General features: G+C 43.5%; 2 protein-coding genes across 7 annotated transcripts in view; both read right to left on the reverse strand.

Annotated features, from left to right (window-relative positions):
• TMEM50B (transmembrane protein 50B) overlaps positions 1-7,121 on the reverse strand; it is a 34,765-nt gene extending 27,644 nt beyond the window's left edge. For 3 of the 6 annotated variants that reach the window (XM_025914181.2, XM_025914182.2, XM_086675884.1), the window contains exon 1: positions 6,982-7,121. The gene's annotated coding sequence lies outside the window, so the exon portion shown is untranslated. Of the gene's footprint in view, positions 1-2,946; positions 2,969-6,472; positions 6,579-6,981 lie in introns of those variants that run through there. The other 3 variants (XM_025914184.2, XM_086675882.1, XM_086675883.1) reach the window with 3 other exon arrangements.
• A 14,956-nt stretch (positions 7,122-22,077) lies between these two features.
• DNAJC28 (DnaJ heat shock protein family (Hsp40) member C28) lies at positions 22,078-24,544 on the reverse strand. The gene is made up of 2 exons (XM_025914105.2): positions 24,402-24,544; positions 22,078-23,493 (listed from the first exon to the last, which is right to left on the reverse strand). Exon 2 carries the CDS (start codon positions 23,460-23,462, stop codon positions 22,302-22,304), a length of 1,161 nt encoding a protein of 386 aa, XP_025769890.1. The 5' UTR covers positions 23,463-23,493; positions 24,402-24,544; the 3' UTR covers positions 22,078-22,301.
• Between the last annotated feature and the right edge of the window lie 292 nt (positions 24,545-24,836).

Consider the following 24,836-nt stretch of genomic DNA (forward strand, 5'->3'; position numbering starts at 1 on the left):
CAATGGTAACTGACAGCACGCCCCAGAGAGCGGGGTTCCCAAGCCAGCGGTGGGGAAAGCTGAGAAGCAACCCAGGAAAGACACGGGGGAAGCAGTTAGAAAGTTAGGTCCCCAGAGCCTGTCCTTTCTTTCTTGATGGTGCCAAATGCTTCCTCCATATCCTGGCAGAAGCCTAAGGTGTTTCCGCCCCATTGCTTGTGTTCTGGATCTGGGGATGACCGGCAGGACGGAAGTACCAAAAACTGGACAGGAGGGACTACTGTTCCTCTGCTCTGGCTCAGGAGACTGGCAGCCAGATCTCTTCCTTCCAAATGGGAAGCTGCAGAACTATGCGGATAAAGAAAAGTTAAAACAAGATCATCATAACCTCAGAGATAAGAGAACATATTGCATCTATTAAATAAGAATAGGATGCTCTCATGAGAGACACTCAGAGACTAAAAAATAGCCTTTGGAAATAAAAAACATGATCATGGAAAAAAAATTTAATATTTTTTTATTTATTTTTGAGAGAGAGAAAGAGCACAAGCGGGGATGGGGCAGTGGGGGGAGGGGCACAGAAAATCCAAAGTGAGCTCTGTGCTGACAGCCCTAGCCCTACGCGAGGCTCGAACTCACAAACCATGAGGGCATGACCTGAGCCGAAGTCAGCCGCTCAACTGACTGAGCCACCCAGGCGCCCCTGGAAAACATTTTTTTTTTTTTATCCAAATAGAAAGGTTGGGAAATCAGTGTTAAGAAAATCTAAGGATTAGTTGCTATGTGCCAGCACTGTTGAGCTTTAAACCTCCCGAGGCTATGGTTTCTGGTACATAAACCGGGCAGAGAGTAATAAGTAGCTGATGGAAAACAGATAAGAAAATTAGAAGACCTTTACAATATTCACATCCATATAATGGGTATTTCAGAAGAAAGACTATATAGCAAATAGAAGGGAGAAAATTACAAAATATTTCATGAGAATTTCCCCAGAAGTTACTGTATATCCAGATTTAAAGGGCCCATCAAATACTCAACTTGATGGATGCAAATAGACCCATACTAATATACATCATTTTAGGAGTGCCTGGGTGGCTCAGTCGGTTGAGTGTCCAATCTGGCTTAGGTTATGATCTCGTGGTTTGTGAGTTCAAGCCCCACATGCTTCATATTCTGTGTCTCCCTCTCTCTCTGCTCCTCCACCACTCATGCTCTGACTCTCTCTCAAAAATAAACATTAAAAAAAATTTTTTTAAAGATACATCACTTTAAATTTCAAAACAGTGTGGTCAATATGGAGATTCTGTAAGTTTGGAGATAGAAAAAAAAAGCAGGTCAAATACTAATTATCATGAATCATAATGCTTGGAATTCTCAACAGCAATACTGGAAGCAGAGGGAACTTCAAAATTCTAAAAGAAAATTATTTTCAACTGAAATTCTATTACCTGACAAAGTATCAGTCAAGTGTGAGGATAGAATCAAAACATATTCAGACAGGCAAGGTCTCCAAAAAATGTAACTCTTCTTGTCAAGAAGCTACTGGAGTTTGAGCGCCATTAGAGAGAGTAAATCAATAAAAGAAAAAGGACACAAACGTCCAGTTATAAAGCAAGTCAAGAGATGAAAAGTATAGCATAAGGAATAGAGTTGATAAGATTATAAGTTTGTCTGGTGATAGATGGTAACTACACTTATCGTGGTGAGCACTATGTACAGAATTGTTAAACCACTAGGTTGTGCCCCTGAAACTAATGTAACTTGTATGTCAACTATACTTCAATAATAAAAATATTTTTTTAACGTTTATTTATTTTGAAAGAGAGGGAGAGCAGGGGAGGGGCAGCGAGAGGGTGAGAGAGAATCCCAAGCAGGCTCCACACTGTCAGCACGTAGCCCCATGTAGGGCTCGATCTCATGAACCATGAGATCATGACCTGAGCCAAAATCAAGTCAGATGATGGGGCGCCTGGGTGGCTCAGTCGGTTAAGCGTCCAACTTCAGTTTGGGTCATGATCTCGTGGTCTGTGAGTTCAAGCCCCACATAGGGCTCTGTGCTTACGGTTCAGAGCCTGGAGCCTGCTTCAGATTCTGTGTCTCCTTCTCTCTCTGCTACTCCCCTGCTCATGCTCTCTCTGTCTCTCAAAAATAAATAAACGTTAAAAAAATTTTTTTAAAGAAGTCAGATGATTAAAAAAAAAAAAAAAAAGTCAGACGCTTAACCTACTAAGCCACCCAGGTGCCCCAAAAATAACTTTTAAAAGACAGAATCCAGGATACAGGAAAGATCCAACCCAGGAGACCTAAAGAGGTTCCAGCTGTGCCCCAGACAAGGAGGATAAGCGGGTCAGACTGAAGTAGTGTAACTTGAGACAGACATGTCCCCGGTGCCAAACCAGCTGTTTAACCTGAGGACTGAACGCCCCGAAACCTGGCCCAGATTCCTATCTGTACCCAGCTGGGCTTGGTTTGATCTTGACCATACGGTGACACAGTTCCTGCTCGCCTTCAAAGCCCCGCAGCTGCACCAGCAGAGGCCATTCATGCCCCGGGGCAGAAAGGTTCTGCTTTGAGCCACGCTGTTAACTCTGGGCAAGCCACTGAGCTGAACAGCAGAAAATACAGAGCAGCCCATGCCCTCTGCCTGCAATTCTGCTGTCCTTTCAGACCCCGGAGATATTATACATTCCGTACAGACTGTGGCAATGAAGTGAATATCCCAATAAAATGAGTCCAATGAATTACTGTTTCCCAAGTGCATATGAAATTTACGTTTACACTATACCGTAGCCTACTAAGTGTGCGATGGCATTATGTCTAAAAAACAAGGTGCATACTTTAATTTGAAAAGACTTCATTGCTAAAGATGTTAACCATCATCTGAGCATTCAGCAAGCTGCAGTCACTAATCACAGATCACCATGACACATATAGTAACAAAAAAGTTTGAAATATTGCAAGAATTACCAAAATGTGACACAGAGGCATGAAGTGAACAAATGCCGTTGGAAAAATGGTGCTGATAGACTTGCTCCACACAGGGTTGCCACAAACCTGCACTTTGTTTAAAAAAAAACAAAAAAAAAAACAAAAAAAAAGACAGTATCTGCAAAGCGCAATAAAACAAGGTGTGCCTTGTATAAGGCCCACACTAGAGCCTTCCAGATGCCCTACTGTGTGGTCCATTTCCTAGGACTCACTCATGACACTACTCATTAACTTCCACTGAAAGTCCCCCTATAAACGGTCAGGGAAGCTGAAGTCATTCTCTTCTGCTCATCTCTTCCTGGAAAACTCCATCTATAATAATGACAATATTGTCCTTTCCTTACACACTCAGGTTTGTACTTACAATTGTAAAACAAAATTTTAATCTCAAATTTAGAAAGCTCCAGTATTTTCTAATAAGTCTGTTTGGAATTCATCTACACTCAGGGGAAAAGAACTTCGTTATCATAGTTTACTTAATGAAAAATTCATTGTTAATAAAGACACGGTTTATAGTCCTATAAGGTTTAACTGGAGAATTAATAAGGGGTTATGATTTTTAGAGCCTTGTAGGAAAGAGTAATCCCAAAGGCATTATGATTTCGTTGCTGTGTAGAACATTAACCAATTATATCTAAGTTGGCAATTTTGTTCAGACGTTCCTTTCCCTGTGGACTACATATATTCTTTAAATCCTCTCAAAACCAGCTCTTTGTGGCACTCTCTATAACAGTTAAATAAAACTTTGAAACATGCTCACTATTTGCATGAGAATTTTGTTGTAACACTACTCAATCAAAATCAAAAATATTGTTTAGGATGGGTATCTGTGTATATGTCCACTGTGTGTGTGCATTTGTGTCTATGTGTATATTTGTGTGTATATATATGTAAAGCTTATTTTTAAAAACTTTTAATGTTTATTTTAATTTTTGAGAGAGAGAGAGAGAGAGAGAGAGAGAGCGTGAGTGGGGGAAGGGCAGAGACAGAGAGGGAGACACAGAATCTGAAACAGGCTCCAGGCTGTGAGCTGTCAGCACAGAGCCTGATATGGGGCTCGAACTCGAGAATGGCGAGATCATGACCTAGGCCGAAGTCAGATGCTCAACCAACTGAAGCCATCCAAGGCGCCCTGTATGTAAAGTTTATTTTAAAAAGCAAGAGAAAGATTAACAGATCAGAACAGAGGCTACCTCTGGAAGAAGGAGGCAAACGTTTTGTGTCTTAATCTGATGGTAAATACAATGATCACAGCATTCATACTCTTTTATTTATTTATTTTTTTTAATTTTTTTTTTCAACGTTTATTTATTTTTGGGACAGAGAGAGACAGAGCATGAACGGGGGAGGGGCAGAGAGAGAGGGAGACACAGAATCGGAAACAGGCTCCAGGCTCCGAGCCATCAGCCCAGAGCCCGACGCGGGGCTCGAACTCACGGACCGCGAGATCGTGACCTGGCTGAAGTCGGACGCTTAACCGACTGCGCCACCCAGGCGCCCCTTTTCATACTCTTTTAAAAATATATGTACATATATACCACATGATATATATACGTATAAATCACATATATCATACATATACAAATATATACGTACATATGTATACATACTTTTTGTACACCTGGGATATATTTTGCAACAAAAGGAACTTATTTTATTTATTTATTTATTTTGGAATGTTTATTTATTTTTGAGAGAGAGAGAGAGACAGAGCATGAGCGAGGGAGGGGCAGAGAGAGGGGAGACACAGAATCGGAAGCAGGCTCCAGGCTCCCAGCTGTCAGCACAGAGCCCGATGCGGGGCTCAAACTCACAAGCCGTGAGATCATGACCTGAGCCAAATCAGACGCTCAACCGACTGAGCCACCCAGGCGCCCCTAAAAGGAACTTATTTTAAAAGAGAACAAGAAATTGTTATGATTGGGTATTCAAGGGGTTACCATAGGATGGAATGTACATAAAATATGTCTGTTCACATTTTCTCTTCCTGAAGGCCTTCTCTATTCATTCCCGCTAAACCAATCAAATGAGTGAACATAACCTTAAAGTCAACACCACTAAGTGGAAACAAAGTTAAAAAATTCACCATTATTTAACCTGGTCCTCAAAATTTTCTTGATTCGGTCTCTAAATACAAAAGGACACACAGGTTCTAAGAAACGCATTTAAATCAAACAAATTTAGCTACTGCCTTTAAGTTATAAAATCTTTTTAAGTTATAAAAAATATTCCTGGTGAAAAGGGCACTAAAATTATACTAAAGTACAATCATCTGTTTCAATTATCTACCTGAAACTTATCCTACAATGGCAGAAGGATTTTCATGCAGCAAGGCTTTTAATGGCTAAAATCTAGACACAACCAAAATGTCCATCAGTACAGGACCAATAAAATATATTAGAGTACATGTGAACAATGCATACTATGCAGCATTTTAAAAATGAGGGCCAGCGGTGCCTGGATGGCTCAATAAATTAAGCATTGGACTCCTGACCGGCTCAGGTCAGGATCTCATGGTTTGTGAGTTTGAGCCCTGCATCAGGCTCTGCTCAGGATTCTCTCTCTGCCCCTTCCCCACTTGTGCTATGCGCACTCTCTCTAAAAATAAATAAAATTTTTAAAAAGAGCCAAGATTAAATTTTTTTTTTCTACAGCCTATATTACCATTATCACTTTAAAAGGAGCAAATAAGGATAAACTAATCAGACAGATTCTTTACCCTGGACTCCAGAAGTGAACTCAGAAAAGACCAGCCAGTCAAGGCTGCTGTAATCCTAGTGGACAGAGGATGGGGGTGGGGTGGGGAGGGGAGGGTGTGTCTCCGGAAGAGGAAAACTACATCCTCCTGCTGCTCTCATTAAACCTGCTTTTCCTGCAGCATTAACATTCAAGATAACTTTCGATTTTTATTTTAAGAATGAAGAGTCTTGCAACACTATTACCGGTAAGAAGGCTTAACGTTTGTTTTACGTTTGAAACCAAAGCCGATCTGAAACACGAGAAGACAAGAGACTAAAGACGATGGAAAGGAAAAGTGTGACCAGCCCGGGAGTAAGAGCCTTGGGAATTGTTAAGAAAGGGGATTTACGGCGCAGATAGATGAAGAGTTTGAGGGAAGAGGTGGGACACTCCGAGAAGAGAAATTAATGTCTTTGAGAGGCATAATGGTGACTACACATTTACTCCAATCGCAGGCTTGACTCCCGCCCCCACACACGCACAGGCTCACAAGGCACTGACAGCAGCAAAGGAACGAGCACAGTCGATCTTAACACTGCTTTGGCTTTTAAAAGGTCATATATTTACATTACAGATAAAGCACTTTCCAGCGATTAACTCGGAACCCAATTAATTGGTTAAAAACCAAAATGGTCTTCCCCAGCCAACTACCATTGCTACAGTGGCGATTCTCTGCTGCTACTTATCTAAAAGGTCGTTCAACACTTTATGATTAATTCTCAAAAGAACGCTGAGCCTCTAACATTTCCTCTTCCCACCTCTGTACCTGACTCTCCTAAGGTCAGAGTCGGGAAAGTCCACACAACACGGACCATATTCTCGGCAATGGTTCTGAGAACGCGAGAGGGACGACAAAAGTACCCGAGTCGCCCCCAGACTCCCGGAGCGAGCCGTCCACCGCCTCTCTCCCCTGCCCGTCGCCCTGGGAAGCCGAGAGGCTCGAGATGGGAATCTTCCAGACCTCCCCGACAAGCAATCGACGGCCAGGTAACGCGGCGGTGCGGCCCTCCCCGGTCGAGTGCGGGTCCCCGCGTGTCACCGCCGCGGTCGGCCCGAGGGGAGGCGGGCTGGGCCGGAGAGGTTGGCGGAGGCCCCCCGGTCCGCAGGCTGCCCGGGTGTTCCTCCGGCCCGTTCCACCGGGCGGCGCCGGGCGCAGGAGAGGCCGGGCTGGGCGCCGCCGCACCGCGCAGGCCGGGTTGGCCGGGGGCGCCTCCTCACGCGCGGACGGGGGGCACGAGCCCCCAGCGCGTCGCGAGACCGGCCGACCGCACTCACCTGGCTTCGCTGACCCCTACGCCGACCCCAAGCGCTCACGCACAGGAAGAGGCGGCTGTGCCCGGACCCGGCCGGCGTCCGCGGCTCCACCTCGGTCCCGGGGAGCCGGGAGCAGACGGCGGGCTCTAGGCTAGGGGCGCCGGCGGGGCGCGGCGCCGTGCGCACCGCAGCGACCAATCGGCACGCAGCAAGTGGCCGGTCGGGGGCGGGGCGGGGCTCGAGGGGCGGGGCAGAGGCGCCACTGGGCGGGGCGAGGGTACCAGGTCTCCACGACCCCCCGGAGCTGTCGGCTGACTCCACGCCTTAGGGTTCTCGGCCGCTTAAACCTGACTAGTCCTGCTGTGTTCCCGACGGCGGCTGGGGCCCGGCTCCCACCGCTGCGTTTCTGCTAGCCAACTTCAAGCGCAGCATCCGTGAGGTCATGCGCGAGGAGAGCCCAAGACCCAGAGGGCAGGTACTCTCTTTGCATGTAGGCCCAGCGGCGTTGGCCGCGCGAGCTGCCCAGAGTAGGGCACGTGCTCCAGAAAAGGGTTCCACGGAACTGAAGGTCTGTAGGGATGTCCGTTTCTAATCCCCACGCTCAGAAATGGAGGCCTAGAAAAGCGCAGTTACTCGTCTAAGGCCACCGACTAGTACTGTTACACGAGGTAACCAGCACCATACAGCTAGTCTTCTGATTCTGTCCTGATGCTTTTCCAGGAATCCGCCCAGACTCTTGGCTTCCTTGTAGTCAGGTCTCTTCCACCTGTCTCCTTTAAAGACACTACATGTTGTGGTGCTTGGCTGGCTCTGTCAGTAGAGCATGTGACTCTTAATCCTCAGGTTGTGAGTTCAAACCCTACCTTGGGTGTAGAGCTTACTTAGTCAATAGATAAAAATAAAGACATTGCATCTTGAATTTTTGGCATAACTTCAATAGCTTTTGAAAGTCCCCTCTAAATCTCCTACAGAATACAAAACGCCGTTTAGTTGTGTGACGAAAAGACACTGGATTTCCGGGAATTATCAATGGGAATCTTAAAACGTTTTTACTTGTGGTATGGATGAAATAAAGGTTTTGTGTCCCAACTTATCGTAGAATGCCATCCTCTTCTATTATGACTCCTATAGATCTTACACATGTAAGAGGAACAATCCCTGCTTTGTGGCGTTTCCCCACTATCCCTCAGGTCCCATTTTCATAGACACTACTTTTCTCTTTTATATTTGTCACTTTGCAAGTAATACATTTATAGTTACATTATCCATCATTCTGATACATGTACTAGGGTCTAGTATTCAATAAATATTTGTTGAGGGACACCTGGGTGGCGCAGTCAGTTAGGCGTCCGACTTCGGTTCAGGTCATGATCTCACTGTTTGTGGGCTGGAGTCCCCCAACAGGGTTCTGTGCTGACAGCTCAGAGCCTGGAGCCTGCTTCAGATTCTGTGTCTCCCTCTCTCTCTGCCCCACCCCTGCTTGTGTTCTGTCTCTCAAAAATGAATAAACATTGAAAAAAAAATTTAATAAAAAACAATAAAAAATTCAAAAACAAATATTTGTTGAATAATTTACTTTTGAAATATATGCGCCCTTAAAACTAGTTAATTATATAACTTAACACAATTTATTAACATATGAGAGTTGCCTTTTTTTAAATAAGGTTTTAGATCTTGCTTCTTTTTTGATTATTGTATTAGGATTAGCTTTGGCTGCAAGTAGCATGGGAAAACACAAAATACCAGTGGCTTAAACAAAAATTGGTATTTCTCTCTTATGTTTAAGAAGTCCAGAGTTAGTCTAGTGCTAGTCTGACACATCATGAGACAGATCTAGACTCATTGTTCCAGCAGGAGAGTCACAAATGTATTTATGCTTTCAAATATATGGGCATTTGGAAGGTATATGGTTCCATTCCCAGTATCACCTCATGGTCTAAGAGAGTTGCTGTAGCTCCAGCCATTATGCTTGCATTCCAACCAGCAGAAGAGAAGACAAAGAAGGGAACACCCCCTCTCTTTAGAAGCATTTCCCAAAGGCTGCATATACCATTTCTGCTTTCATCCTGCTGGCAAAAACTTAGTCACTTAGCTACGTGAAATGCAAAGGAAGACTGGAAAATGGGGTTTCAGTACTGAGGAAGAATGGATATTGGGGGACAGGTAGGAGTTTTTTCATAGTCTTAATGCTCACACTTTTTGAAGTATTAAGTATTTTAATATTTCCAGACAATTTTTAAATGCTTTTTTACAGAATATCTATTAGAAAATTTTTACCTCCATGTTTGAAGGAACATGTTACTGTTGACCTGCCCTTAGGATGTACATACCTTCACTTGCTTTTTCAGAAGTGAGTGGGGACTTAACACTAATGCAACTAGCTTCCCTCTCATTCTATAAACCTCTACTTTACAAAGAGAGTCATATATATATATATATATATATATATATATATATATATATATATATTTGTGCTTTCAAAAATACGGGCATTTGAAATATATTGGGATTAAGTTACTGATGTCCACATTTCAGTGTCAGCCTTTCAAATGTACTGATTTGAGTATTTCGTAAAGTTGCAAATCAGCTTTAACAAAACTTCACACCTGCTCTGATTCAAATGGTATTCCATCATGTAGCTACCTAAGTATGTGTTTTCTTAAATTCCTATTACCTAAGAACCTCAGAGAGGCCCTCCTAGATTCTGGAGTCTTTGTGACTTCAGGACCTTTTCAGGTTTGGGCGAGGACAGGTTGTAAAAGACTGTTTCACCTAAAAGTGGACAGGTAGAATCCGGTCCAGTTGGTTCAAGCCTACTAAGAAAAAAGAACAACTCAAGCTGTCCTTTGCACTAGGTTCCACAGATTCTGGTTTGTTCTTATTATCTCAACGCTGTTTCACGAACTTTAATGGAGTGGCATTCACTTCCCATCTTTTGAAAGTACACGCTAGATGTGTATTACAGGAACTGAAAGACTAAAGCATAATATGTAAACATATACTTCCTAAAATACTGTCTCTTCCTCCATAAACTTACGGGGCTGTGTAACAAAAAGACTTCACATAAGTCAGTAGAACTGTTGTATTTGGATGAAGGTCTTGAGGCTAAGATCACACTCCTGTGGATCTGAAATGACCTTCTCCTGAAAGGATCAATCATTTGGGAGAAAGACTGATCTTTGGGTGGGAAATGATACCAAAGCTTAGGGGATTATATGACACAGGCAGAAGAGGAGGTTTTAAACAAAAAAAAACAAACAAAAAAAAAAATGGGGACCTAACCTCAGTAGAAATAGAGACAGAAATAGATATGGAGAAAATGAGAAGTATGATAGTGTCACAGATGAGTCAGTCTTTTTTATAAGTGTTGTGTTAAAATAGTCACCGATGTTGGGTGGCTCAGTCGGTTAGGCATCCGACTCTTACTCTCTACTCAAGACATGATCTCTCGGTTCATGGCATCAAGCCCTGTGTCAGGCTCTGTGCTGATGGCATGGAGCCTGCTTGGGATTCTCTCTCTCTCCCTCTCTCTCTGCCCCTCCCCTGCTCTCTCTCTCCTTCTCTCTCAGAATAAATAAATAAACTTAAAAAAAAAAATCACCTATGTTACGATCCGGGAAAAGGTGGCAATGAAATATTGCAAGTGTGCTATGTCAAGGATATATTCAGACACCAGTGTTTAAAAGATTGATAGGAAGATAAATTCTTCAATGGGAAACAGAGAACAGATGATGGGTCTGAGAAAGACACAGTAGTACAGTCGTACAAGAAGCCAGAGAGGAGTTAGGTAGGAGACCTCTAGGGACAGTATGTGATAACACAGAAATGCAAAATGTGGCCCCCCAAATTAATCATTTCAACTTGTAATTTTTGCCATATTGATTGATTTTCTTTTTTTTTTTAATTTTTTTTCAACGTTTTTTATTTATTTTTGGGACAGAGAGAGACAGAGCATGAACGGGGGAGGGGCAGAGAGAGAGGGAGACACAGAATTGGAAACAGGCTCCAGGCTCCAGGCTCCGAGCCATCAGCCCAGAGCCCGACGCGGGGCTCGAACTCACGGACCGTGAGATCGTGACCTGGCTGAAGTCGGACGCCCCACCGACTGCGCCACCCAGGCGCCCCTTGATTGATTTTCTTTACACTAGAAGGGTAACATATATGAACTATTGCTACAATGCTTATTAATGAAATTATGAGATTACAGAGTTTCATATATGTCTACTCTATTAATTATCGATTACCATGTAGCAAATTATCCTCAAACTTAGCAACTTAAAACATCAAGCATTTATTTATTATTTTACATAATAGCTAAGGATCAGGAATCTGGAAGCAACTTAGCTCAGTTGTTCTGACTCAGGATTCCTCGTGAGCTTAGAGTGAACCTGTCAGTGGTGGCTGCATGCTTCTGAAGGCTTGGCTGAGGCTTTGTTTCCAATAATGCTCACTCACATGGCTGTTGTCTAGGGGCCTCAGTTCCTGCACACATGTGCCCCTGCGCAAGACCGCCTCAAGTCATGGCAACTGGCTTCACCCAGAGCAAGTGATCTAACAGAAAGTGAGAGAGCAGGAAGCTTCTAGCCTCAGAAGTGACATACTATCACTTCTGTTGTATACTATTGGTCACATAGACCAAATCTGATACAACATGGAAGGTCACTACACAAAAATGTACGTATCAGAAAGTGAGGATCTTCGGGGATCCTGGCTGGCTCATGCAGGGGAGCGTGTGACTCTTGATCTCAGGGTGGTGAGTTTGAGCCCCAGGTTGAGTTTAGAAATTACTTAAAAATGAAATCTTTAGGGGCGCCTGGGTGGCTCAGTCAGTTAAGTGACCGACTCTTGATTTTGGCTCAGGTCATGATCTCATGGTTCGTGGGATCAAGGCCCATGTCGGGCTCTCTGCTGACGGCACAAAGCCTGCTTGAGAATCTCTCTCTCCCTCTCTCTCTCTCTCTCTCTCTAGTAGTTGTGTTGTGAATGCATTAGTAAATTAGTTGAATTAGTGAAAAAAAAAATAGTGTGTTTTAAATCATGCAAAAGGGTGCCTGGGTGGCTCAGTCGGTTAAGCAACTGACTTCGGCTCAGGTCATGATCTCACAGGTCGTGAGTTCGAGCCCCTGTCAGGCTCTGTGCAGACAGCTCAGATCCTGGAGCCTGCTTCCGATTCTGTGTCTCCCTCTCTCTCTGCCCCTCCCCCGCTCATACTCTGTCTGTATCTCTCTCAAAAGTAAATAAATATTTTTTTTAATTTTAATAAAATAATCACGCAAAAAACATGCTGTGTTTACACATAAAATATAATTCTGTTCCAGGCTTAGATTATCATGAACAGATTTTTTTCACCCACATGAATATCTGGTGAGATATTTGAATGTTGACCAAGACATGGAACAATTCTTTTTGGTCACCCACCCTGCTCACTGCGGACACTCAGCATCCCTGGCTCCCCCTCCTAAATGTTTGTGGTCGGGGTGGGGGGCCGGTGATGTTTGAAATATTTAACAATTAGGATTGCATGGACTTATCAACCAATCAGAATAGATGCCAGACAGCACAACATACTGGTCCAAATGGGCTAAATAGAAACTCTGCCAGTAGTGCCTCTGCAACCATGTTGTCATCTGAAGATTCCTCCACAAATTTCCAAAATATCCTCGGGAAGCAGTAATGCCTCCACCGAGTTACTACTGAGGACCTCAGCCTGCACCCAGCATTTCATATTCATCATCTCTAAGGATTACAGCTATCCTTGCAAGTTAGGTCTGATTACAGTTGGCCCTTGAGCTATGTAGGGGTTAGGAACACCAACCCCCCACGCAATCAAAAATTCACGTATGTGGGGCGCCTGGGTGGCTCAGTCGGTTGGGCGTCCGACTTCAGCTTGGTCATGATCTCGCGGTCCGTGAGTTCAAGCCCCGCGTCAGGCTCTGTGCTGACAGCTCAGAGCCTGGAGCCTGTTTCCGATTCTGTGTCTCCCTCTCTCTCTGACCTTCCCCCATTCATGCTCTGTCTCTCTCTGTCTCAAAAAAAAAAAATTCACCTATGACTTTTGACTCCCCCAAAACTTAACTGCTAACAGCCTACTGTTGACTGGAAACCTAACTGATGACATAAATAGTCTATTAACATATTATAATGATATATAATGATAACATATTATAAAACACATATTATGTGTTTTATACGTCTTATACACTGTGTTCTTAGAACGAAGGAGAGAAAAACAAATGCTATTAAGAAAATCATAAGGAAGAGAAAGTATAACTGGTCCTGAGCAGTTCAGACCCCTGTTATTCAAGGGTCAACTATAAACTCATTCGACAGATGAAAAACAGAAACTCAAGAAGGTCACATAGCTAATGAGTGGCAAAATCTGGGTCCGAATTCAATTCTCCCGAGCTCCAAAGCCTCACTGCCTCTTTCTTGTGGTATCAGGGGCAGTAAAGGACAAGAATGACAGTCCAGGGGCACCTGGCTGGCTCAGTCAGAACAGGATGCGACTCTTTATCTTGGGGCCATGAGTTCAAGCCCCACGTTGGGTGTAGAGATCACCTAAATAAATAAATGAACTCAAAAATAAAAGAATGACAGTCCCAATAAAACACACTGAATTCAAGACAGTCCCCGGAAGCTCAGTGTCTTGAATCTTCACTGCAGACGCTTCACAAATGTGATCTGCTCCAGTGTCCTCTCTGCCAACACCTTGGCACGGTGCGGGTAAGAACAGGGATCTGGAGTCAGACCAACCATACACAATCTGGGTTCAGATCCCAACCCTTGACACTTTCTAGCTGTGTGACCCAAAGCAAGTTACCTAACCTCTCTGAGCCTCACTAGTTTCCTCATTTCTCAAAAAGAGTTAATAACAGGACCTGTCATAGGATTGTCGTGAAGATTAGTTAGTGCAAGGAAAGCATTCAATAAGTAAGCTATTGTCACTTTCTCCGTACCTCATACCTTATGACACATTATTATGCCATATCTCATTCCTGATTCGTGGCAACTTCAACTTGCATTTGCTGTCTCTATGCTTCAAGGTCTCTCTCTGTGTAACCTTGCGCTGCTATTTATTTCATCTGCTCAGTATTGATTAGTTCTTATTTCCAGGAGAACATACAACAATCTCATGCAGGCTGAATAAAGCTAGATGTGTTGATTTGGAAAGATCCTCAAGATACATTAATAGACAGCGGAAGAGAAAGATACGAAGAGCATGTGTGGTGTGTTTACATTTATCTGTTTTTGAGAGACAGGTGGAGAAATGGTGTGTGTATATAAATTATATGTATAAATAAAGGATATTGTGGTAGCAGGATAATGGCTTCCCCAAATAGGTCCTAATTCCCAGAATCTGTGAATATGTTATGTTACTTAATGAAAGGAAATTAAGGTTGCTAATCGACTGACCTTAAAACAGGGAGATTATGTGGGATGATCTGGGTGGGGCCGATGTAAGTCCAAGGGTCCTGGAAGTGGAGGAGGGAGGCAGGAGAGTCAGAGTAATGTGACTAGGGGGAAGGCTAACCTGCTGTCGCTGGCTATGAAGATAGAGGATGGGGACACAAGCCAAGAATACAGGTGGCTTCTAGAAGTTGGAAAAAGCAAGGAATCAGATTCTCCCCTAGAGCCTCCAGAAGGAATGAAACCCCACCAACACCTTGATGTTAACCCAGTAAGATCCGCTTTGGACTTCTGGCCTCTAGAACTGTAAGACAACAAATTTGTGTTATGTGAGCCACTAATTTTGTAGCCATTTGTTACTACAGCATAAAAACAAACAAACAAAAAACTAGTAGATGTGCAAGAAGTGGTTGATGGCATTTAGATCTGGGAAGTAGGGTTGGGAGCTCTGGATCTGGGGGGTGGGGAGGTCTGGGATAAAGGGGAATTCATTTGTTCATCACCTATCCTTTTGCATTGATTGAAGTTTTTACTCTATACGTGTGAATTTTCAAAATAAAAAAAGGTTTTATTTTTCCAAACAAAGAACCTTATGTTATTGTACTATGAAACACTTTACCAGCCATTTGATGTATTCCTTGCTCTTGGGCCAATTTGGCTTTGGCCCCTGTGGGCAGGCAGGCACCATAAGTGATAAGCTTAAAACAGGCATCACCCAAACTTCTCAAGGTACTCATGTCCGTAAGAGTGGGACCCAAACGCATGCCCAGGTATTCTTCCTCACTCCGCCAGCTCCCTGACACTCCTGTCCAGAAGGTTACGGAATCACATCCCAAGGCCACTCTGTCTTGGGTGTTGGAGAGAAGAGAAGAGGGGAAAGGCAGGCTCTTTAGGCCTTTTCTTCCCCAGAGGCTTTGGGCAACATGATGTGTGGTGGGAAATAGTGGGGATGGACCCCTTACCCACTGCGTAATCACCTGCTGAGTTCTAGAATAAAAGGTTTTGTCTATGTAATTAAAGACCATGTTCTTGGGGCGCCTGGGTGGCTCAGTCTGTTGGGTGTCAGAGCCTGGAACCTGCTTCGGATTCTGTGTCTCCCTCTCTCTCTGCCCCTCCCCTGCTCACACTCTGTGTCTCTCTCTCTCTCAAAAATAAGTAAACATTAAAAAAAATTTTTTTTAAAGACCAGGTTTTTTCAACCATTTTTTACAAAATGTGCACTTGCTTTTATCTATTTTTCTCCACTTCGTGGGTTCTTGTTTATATAAGGCCATCACTCAGCTTGCTAAGAGTGGCTATTTATTTAAGAAAAACAAAGAGGCGCGCCTGGCTGGCTCAATCATGGAGCGTGAGACTTTTGATCTTGGGGATGTAAGTTCAAGCCCCACATTGGGTGTAGAGATAACTTAGAAAAATAAAATCTTAGGGGAAAGTGGGTGATGGGCATTGAGGAGGGCACTTGTTGGGGTGACCACTGGGTGTTGTATGGAAACCAGTTTGATAATAAATTATATTAAAAATAATAAATAAAATAAAATCTTAAAAAAAAAAAAGGACACAGTAGCAAATGCCTGGGAATACTAACAAAGTTTTGTGGGGTTTTGCAGAAACTTGTGCACATTAATCAACATTTGCTAGAGATGTGAAAGCATCTAAATTTAAACTCTTAAAACATTGGCTGTCATTTTTATGCTTAATTTAAAACAGTTCTCTTACTCTTTATGCTTCTGAAGACACTTCTTGAGTATAGAAGAGTAGCAAGCAACCTACCAAATTCAGAACTGTAACAGGATTCTTGCCAAGAGGGTTGAGACACTGAGGCTTTTCTTTCCAGGAAGCAACTTTACTCACGCCAGTGCGGCTCAGTTGCGTTCGTACCCAAAGAACTGAGCCCCGAACTCCATGTGCCATAGTTTTTTATATGCTTTTTACTTGTCTCCCATATATGGTAACATACAAATTTGTAGTCTGATTAAGTGGTCTCTTGTTACAAGGTCATGAGGGATGTTGTCACGTACGTGTATAACCAGGTTGCCTTGAGGTTTTGGGTTTTTAAGGAGGGGACCCTACCACAGAACCACTCTACATTTTCTTACTTTTTTCTTTTTTTAAAAAAGAAAACAGCTTTCACATACGATAAAACTCACTCATTTAAAGCGCACAATTCAGCAGTTCTTAGTATGTTCACAGAGTTGTGCAACCATTACCACAATTTTCGAATGTTTTTATCACCTCCAAAAGAAACCCATAAACATTAGCAGTCATTCCCTATTTCCCCCAAACTCTACAGCCCTAGTACTTTCTGTCTCTATAGCTTTACTTATCCGGGACCTTTCATATAAATCGAATCATATAATATGTGGTCTTTCTTGACTAACTTCTACATTTTCATTTAATGCCCTCTGCTAGCTGAAGGCATGTCAGAGAACAGTTCAGTGAATTCAGGAAATTGACTGAAACTAGCAAGATCAACTTTGAAGTCAATACTCCCCCAAGAGCAGAACAATGGAACATTTTTTTAGCAAACCTTAAAAGTAATAAAAACGTCTGTTTATTCTCTTTGTAGCACAACAATGTACATAATTTAATACTTAGAGTGGAGTGCTCATCATGTGTCAGTAACTGCAATGGATTCTTTACATTGAATATCTCAATGAATTCTCACAAGAAGTGATCATTATGAGTGTTTACACCTGAGTAAGCTGTAGGTCAGTGAGGTTTGGTAATTTGCCCAAGATCACACACCTACAAAGTGGCAGGGCTGAGAGTTTAATGGGAGTCCACGTGCCCCCTGTGCCACAATCCAACGTATAGTTCCTGGGTATCCCAAAGCCATGAGAGTCTCATGATCTCATCTGTATCAGTCACAGTGCTGAGCTGCAAATGGCCCAAGAAAGTGGCTCAAGGTTGTTTTCAGGAACAGTAACTAAAACAACACTGAAGAACTGACCTGGTGAGGAAAACAGCAAAGCTGCTGTGGCCACAACCACGTACTACAAGACAGCCAAGAACTTGACTGTCACTGCTCGTGGCACTGACGTCACTTCTGTGTCCACCTGGCAGCCACTGCCTTCCTGCACCAGCTAAATGGAACGTCTACAGAGAGCCAGCCTCTTTTGTCCTGTGCATCATTCTGAACTCTGTCTCCCAAGGACAGGTCTTGGCAGGGCCTAGGTCACATGCCCACTTCTGAGCATATTTAAGAAAATGAGGGATCTTCTCTCCTGTCAAGGTCGGCTTCGAAGGTCTGACTTCCTGTGCTAGGAACCACATCCTCCCTAGATGAATGGCACATGCCACCATCAATACAGGCCATTCGGAGGGTGAGATGTGCACTTGCTTTTGTCTCATTTCTCCACTTTGTGAATTCTTGCTTATGTAAGGCCACCACTCAACGTGGCAAGAGTGGCTATTTATTGCCAAAAAGTGCAACAGATGTCCACCACATCTTTTAAGCAAATCTCATGGAGAAGCTTGGGGCTCAACTGGGCAAATCATGGGACAAACTGTGGCTAAGTGGAAAAGTTGAGAGGACACGGCCATGGAACCAGCTTCACCCACAGAGGTGAAACCACAAAGACCATAGAGGCCCAGCTATAAATTCTAAAGCTGAGTCACCACTGGATCATGTGCTTCTTGCTAGAAGGTCCTCAAGGTACACCAGGAAGGACCCTCCCTACAACTTTAGGTCTCTCTTACAACAATGTTAAGCTTACTTGATGCGTGTGTCCTGTTGAGACTCTCAGGTAGGATCTGTCATGTTGGGGGGCTGGGGGACAGTGGCATGTATCAATCATCTAGGGAAGAAGTGGGCCTTCTAAGATGCCAGATCTCTGAAACTGGTCTTGGCAGGAAAGAAAATCCTTTAGTCCTTAATTTCCTAAATCTAGATTTGGGGGAGTAGAGGCATGCTTAGGGTACTTGAGGGTCCTCTCAGACGTGGGAGAATGGTGGGCAGGGCACTGGGCTCAGAGACAAACTGGGGAGGGCCACAGCCCAGGTTATCCTGTCCTAGGAACTGCCTTCCCTCCGCTTATGTCATCCCAAGCCTTGAGGAAATTTGTATTTTGATGTTCCAGTCTGGTCTCAGCTGGGCAAGAAGTATTATGCAACATCTGTGGGTCTGCCCTTCCGCCAGTGCCCCCTGCCTGCAGCCAGGGTGAGTATGAGAATCTGGGTATCTGAGGGCTACATTCAGGGCTGAGGGGTCCATTTGTCCCCCTTAGCTACTGATTCCTGATCATCCAGATGGTGGACTGGTGGATTCCCTTCCAGGACTCCAATAAATGTATGCCGAGCGAACAAAACATTGTTGAAAAGGAAAAGCAACACTTGTAGGAACAGACAATTCGGCATCAGTGGTGCCGGAGAGGTACTGAGGATGTCCCAAATGATGGCTGAGGCCCAGGGATGGGGACCCAAGCAGCTGGCAGCAGAGAAGTATGTCAGAAAGTGGTAGGCCCCAATCCTACAAAGTCATGGGGGACTCCCATCTCTGGGAGGACCCCCGCCCTCAAAAGCAGCCACCTGCTGGTGGCTTCATGAGGAAAATGAGTAGTATTGCACTTGTTCTATCAAGGAAGGAAAACTATAGCCCCGAGACACCAAACTAGCCTCAGGCATACAGAACAAGGGCAAAAACCATTTCACACGTCTGGGAGCCAAAAGCCCCTGGGATGCGAGGCTCTATCCTCAGGGTGTTGGGCCAGGGTCCTGGTCCTACAGTCTGAAGAAAGGATCGCTGAAAAGGCTTGGAATCAGGCATTGTTTGGTTTGCGCCTATTAATGAGTTCAGAAGTCTTGGTAACTTACTACTACACCTGAAAAGCTGGCAAAGTTAGAAGGTGAAACACGGACAGAAAAGGCCAAGGCTGCATCATGGAGAGAGAAGTGTCACATTACAATTCAACAGGGGCCCCTGGGTGGCTCCAAGGGTTAAGCATGTGACTCTTGATTTCGGCTCAGGTCATGATCTCACGGTTAGTGGGTTTGGGCTCCATGCAAACAGCACGGAGCCTGCTTGCGATTCTCTCTCACTCTCTGCCCCTACCCTTCTCTCTCTCTCAAAATGAATAAATAAAATTAAAAAAAAAAAAAGATTACAATTCAACAAACTCTGATAAACTGGCCAGGATATTTTTTTCTGGTCTGAATTTTAGTTACTTAGTGAATCTGTTTTTACACCAGCGAGTTTGCCTTCGTTACAAGAATAATCTCTGTCACAGTTTTTTATTTTTTATTTATTTATTTTGAGAAAGAGAGAGAGAATCCCAAATAGGTTCTGTACTGTCAGTGCAGACCCTGACACAGGGCTCGATCTTTTGAACTGTGAGATCATGACCTGAGCTGAGATCAAGAGTCTGACGTTCGACTGATTGAGCCACACAGGTGACCTTCTGTCACAGTTTTTATATCATCAATCAAAAAAGTTAAAAAATAGGGGCGCCTGGGTGTTTCCATCTGCTAAGTGTTCAGCCTCGGCTCAGGTCATGATCTCATGGTTCATGAGTTTGAGCCCCATGTCGGGATCTGTGTTGACAGCTCAGAGCCTGGAGCCTGCTTCGGATTCTGTGTCTCCCTCTCTCTCTGCTCCTCCCCCGCTCATCCGCTGTTTATCTCTCCCTCAAAAATAATAAAACATTAAACAAATTTTTTTTTAAGTTTTAAAAATATTAATTCAGGTACTCAGCCAAAATTATGGTTATTATTAATTGTTTATATAACAATGAACCATTGGATAATCATTAAAATTAACTTTATTAATCTTACTAATAGAGACAATATTTATAAAGTGTCCTGTGCTGAAATTGAGGATTTACTAGAGTTTTCCAGTAACTTTACCATCCGTGATCCAATATTGAAAATGGTTTCCTTTATATAGGTTGCTACAATTCAACTAGGTATCATACATCTAATTCCCATTAACGAAATTCACAGAACCAAAGCCTTCTAAAATGTTTTATAACCATAGTTCTTATTATGTAGCTTTATTTCACACTTTTCACAGTTTTGTTTAGAGTAATGGCATCATTGTAGAAATCACATAACTCATTTAATAATCAAATATTATACCAATTAATTACCCCATCATGTAAGCAGAAAGTCCTGAAATTTCCTTTTGAAGATATAGTTTGACTTAACTATCACATACTTTACAAAATAACTTGTTCTTGGGGCGCCTGGGTGGCCCAGTTGGTTGAGCGTCTGGCTTCGGCTCAGGTCATGATCTCACAGTTTGTGAGTTCGAGCCCCGCGTCAGGCTCTGTGCTGACAGCTCAGAGTCTGGAGCCTGCTTCGGATTCTGTGTCCCCCTCTCTCTCCACCCCACCCCTGCTTGTGCTCTGTCTCTCTCTGTCTTTCAAAAATGAATAAACATAAAAAAAATTAAAAAAAAAACCTTGTTCTTTCAAGATCAGAGTGGCAGGTGCCATTTTTGAACAACATCCATAATACAACACTCTAAATAAGGAAAAAGATCTGCTCAGTTTGACCACCCTCTGTATCCTTCTAGTTGCCCAGTTCTGTGGCTGAAGCAATTACACAAATCTAAAAACGGCAGATTTTCTGAAAGTGGACAAAACACAATCTCACGAATGTTAATCTCTTTGTCATTCGTCAAAAGTGCAAACTGGCACAAAATCCAGACATCTTTTTGTGTGTGAAAGGGTTCCTAAGACAGGAAATTGGATCCCTAAATTGAGATTCTCATATGGAAAAAGCCTCTGGGGAATCTGATACATGACAAAGACAGGCTTCAGATAGATCTATGTAAACCTAACATTTCAATCTCTGATTAGAGATGAAGCCAGAGTGAAATCTTAAGTTTCCATTGAGCCCAAGGACTTTTTTTTTTTTTTAATTTCCAAAAGGATAGAAAATACACCCAAACTCTTTAAAGTGGCCACTGGAGTTTATTTCTAGAACAGCTATATCAACTATCTTGGCTGATGGATTTCTCTATAGCCAAGATAACAAAGTTGGGAAGGAAAAAGCACAACCCAGATAGTGTGTGTGTGTGTGTGTGTGTGTGTGTGTGTGTGTGTGTGTGTTATTCAATACCCACAAGGAAGGTCTTTATAAAAAAGGGAGAGTACAGTAACTCCTTTGGGCTAATTTCCTGATCATAACATTTCCATCCACATAAAGAGTATCCCAAAAGTCTTAGAACGGTTTTAAACTTTAATAACCACAAGGTCTAAATGCAGCAAGCTTGCAAAGAACATTCATCATTTGGAGGTTTGCTTGCCTACATTCCATACTTCCATAGTTTTGTGACTTTTTATAATACTTCTTAGGGTTTTTTTTCATTGTTGTTTAAGTAGCTGTGAAGATAGCAACAGCAACGGTCTTTAAGTTACTAGAGCTTAAAAGTGCACTAAGACTTTTGGACTATGCTTTATGATTCCCAGTCTGAGTCCTTGTCCTAATTCGTGTCACCTATGACTGACATTTAAACTCTGAGGGGCGCCTGGGTGGCGCAGTTGGTTAAGCGTCCGACTTCAGCCAGGTCACGATCTCGCGGTCCGTGAGTTCGAGCCCCGCGTCGGGCTCTGGGCTGATGGCTCAGAGCCTGGAGCCTGTTTCCGATTCTGTGTCTCCCTCTCTCTCTGCCCCTCCCCCGTTCATGCTCTGTCTCTCTCTGTCCCAAAAATAAATAAACGTCGAAAAAAAAAATTTAAACTCTGAAATGGATTAAACTGTTTTCTTAGGAGTTCTTTTCTTGCAATATCCTCAGAGCAAAGCTGGTTGAACGCTTCTCTCAGTTTCTTACAGCTTTCTCACTTATACATCACTAGAGATGTGATTAGTTTTGTGAAAAGTGCAGAGGCATACATTTCTCAAACTCTTGTGTTGTAGCAATAAATCTCATCCCCTATGTATGACATCAGTACAACTGAAAATGATTTGGGGTAGTATTATGGATATTTAAATGGTCAGATTTTAATAAATTTCCACACATTCATCCAGTTAAAAAAGCCTGTCTTGACTCCAGGTATTTTCTCCCCTTCTCCCTGATCAGTGTTGTTTGAGTTTTTATCTGTGACTTCTTTTGTTTTTATAAGGGCTTCATATATTTCCTGGGCTCTGGCAATTTCTTTCTGTGCATCAAAATGGACTTTTTGCCTGCTCAAGAGGGGAACAATTAAATTAAAATCATTAATTCGCTTGTTCAGTTTCCTGATGTTTTCGTGAAACTGCTCACAAACTTGGTTCCACTGTTTCTGTTCAGTTGGTGTCATTGGATTCCCAAGTTTTTTCCTTGACACTAAAATTGCCTCTCTGAGTTGATCGATAGTATCCTTTATTTCCTTTTGCATGAGGATCCATTCTGGTTGGTATCCATTATCTATCAATATTCTGTTCAGGTTGTGAGTCATGGGATCAATATATGAACAGCCAGAAAATTTTTTTAGAGGTTTTCCCTTCCCACTGAGATTGTCAAAGTCTCCTTTTGCCATTGATTCCTGAATGAGATCCTCTACTAAACGCTCAATAGCCTGAGTTATCTTTTGTTCTTTACTCTGTCTTACATCTTTAACAATTACGCTATCAATGAAATACTGGCTTTGTAGTTTCTGCTTCTGATATTCCATCACTTGTTCAGTTGCACGGTCTGCTCTAAATTGCCTATATTGCTTCTCTCGTTGACTGGGACTTCCGAAACCAATACCTTCAAAACTTAAATAATGTCGGTGTTGGGGTGTTTTATATTTGAACTTTTCTTCCTCTTCCTCTGCTTCTTCAACTTTATTCTGTCCGGCATTTGCTTGTGCTACCACGTGGGAAAGCACCTTCCTATAAGCTTCTTCGATCTGTATGAATGTTGCTGAATCCGCTGTACTAGAACCACCGTCTGGGTGGTATTGCTTGGCAAGCTTATGAAAAGCTTCCCTGACATCATCTGCAGAGCATCCTTCATCCAGATTCAGCAGCCTGTAATAGTCTCTCATCTTCTTTTTGGATTTCTGAGTTGACATCATTCTGTTTCTAATGACACCAAGATATGGAGGCATTTTCCTTCGATTCGGTACCATTGAAGCATTTATCAGATGAGATCTTAAGATGTGAGCCATTATTACACACACTGTGTTCATAATTGTACCCAGAGTTCCTCCTAGCAATGATCTACAAACAGACAACAAGGAGTGAAGAAAGTTGTATTATCAGCAAATCTCATATTTTCCGCAATCAGGAAGAAATTACAGGTGCCATGAAGGGCAGTTCTTTCTAACGCTGCTGCCACATTCTTACACCTGCTAGGTTTCTCTGGCGTTAGCAGAGAAATGGAAGTTGAGGATGTTTAGCATTACCAGATTGTGATATCATCTGGATTCTACTCACTAACTAACAGCAGAATTTCAGAGCCGGCAAGTTCTTAAGAGATCTAATCCAATCTCCTCATTTTATGGGAAAAGGTAGGCCCAGAAGGTTAAGCAACATAACCAAGTCACACAGCAAGGCGTAAGGAAAATGGGTGGGGTTAGGGCACAATAAGAGGCTTGCTTAATTCTCTGTATTCCCGGCAGATTATAAACTTCATCACCTCCACTATGTCTTTCGTGTATCGCTGTCTTCATCATCTCAAGGAGTCTTCTCAGAAGACGTACACACATGAAACAGCATGGCAAAGCACGTACCTCATCTGACACACAATTGAATAGAATCAAGCGTCCAAAAGCCTTCAAGCTCTATACCTTATCAAGAAGGAGCTGTTTGCTACATGCTAGAAAACCAAGACGAAAGGTGGGCCCTCCTGACATGTTAGCTGCTATTTTTCACACGTGAGGTCTAGCAGAAAAAAACTTATACTCAGACAATAGCAACGAAATGCTGGAAGTGGTTGAATTGGAAGTGGGATATTGATGTACAAACGCTACAACTGAGCTTCTAGGGACCCCAATTTTCTGGACAGTTGGGGTCAACGGCTCGGAGAGTTGGTCGAGACGGTAGCGGCCGATCCAACCGTGGCCATTGCGGGGCAGTGGTCAGTCTTGACGCGGAACACGCCCCGCCCTGCCCCGCCCCCTACTCACCTTCACAGCGGCGGGGAAGGGGCTTAGCGGCTCCCGCCCCCATGCTGCGCCTCTGCGCATGCGTGCGCGGCCTGCCTTTCGTTCTCCTGGGGTCTCGCTGCGGCCCACGGGCGGCCCTGGACTAGACCATCTGCCGGCTTACACTGAGGGGACCACAGATGGGACGGAGGGCAGAGTCGTACCTAATGGGGACAGAAGTCCTACTTTAACAGGGAACCCAGGAATCTCTCCTAAAATGAACCGTACCCTGTAGGACACAGGCAGGACGTTTCGGAAGGCTCCGCCCCGCCCCCGGGTGATCCGCTCCGCCTCCGCGCCCACCTCCAGCGGGAGGTGGTCCGGCCGACTGGGATTGTGGGAGGTGTAGTTCGCCGCGAAGTGCGGCGCGCTCCGTCCTCCGCCGCGCGGGGGCAGCGAAAATGTGGCGGTGGCCTG

Source organism: Puma concolor, chromosome C2 (genome assembly GCF_028749965.1).
Source record: "Puma concolor isolate L17-30 chromosome C2, mPumCon1.1.hap2, whole genome shotgun sequence".
In the NCBI taxonomy this organism is placed as follows: Eukaryota; Metazoa; Chordata; class Mammalia; order Carnivora; family Felidae; genus Puma; species Puma concolor.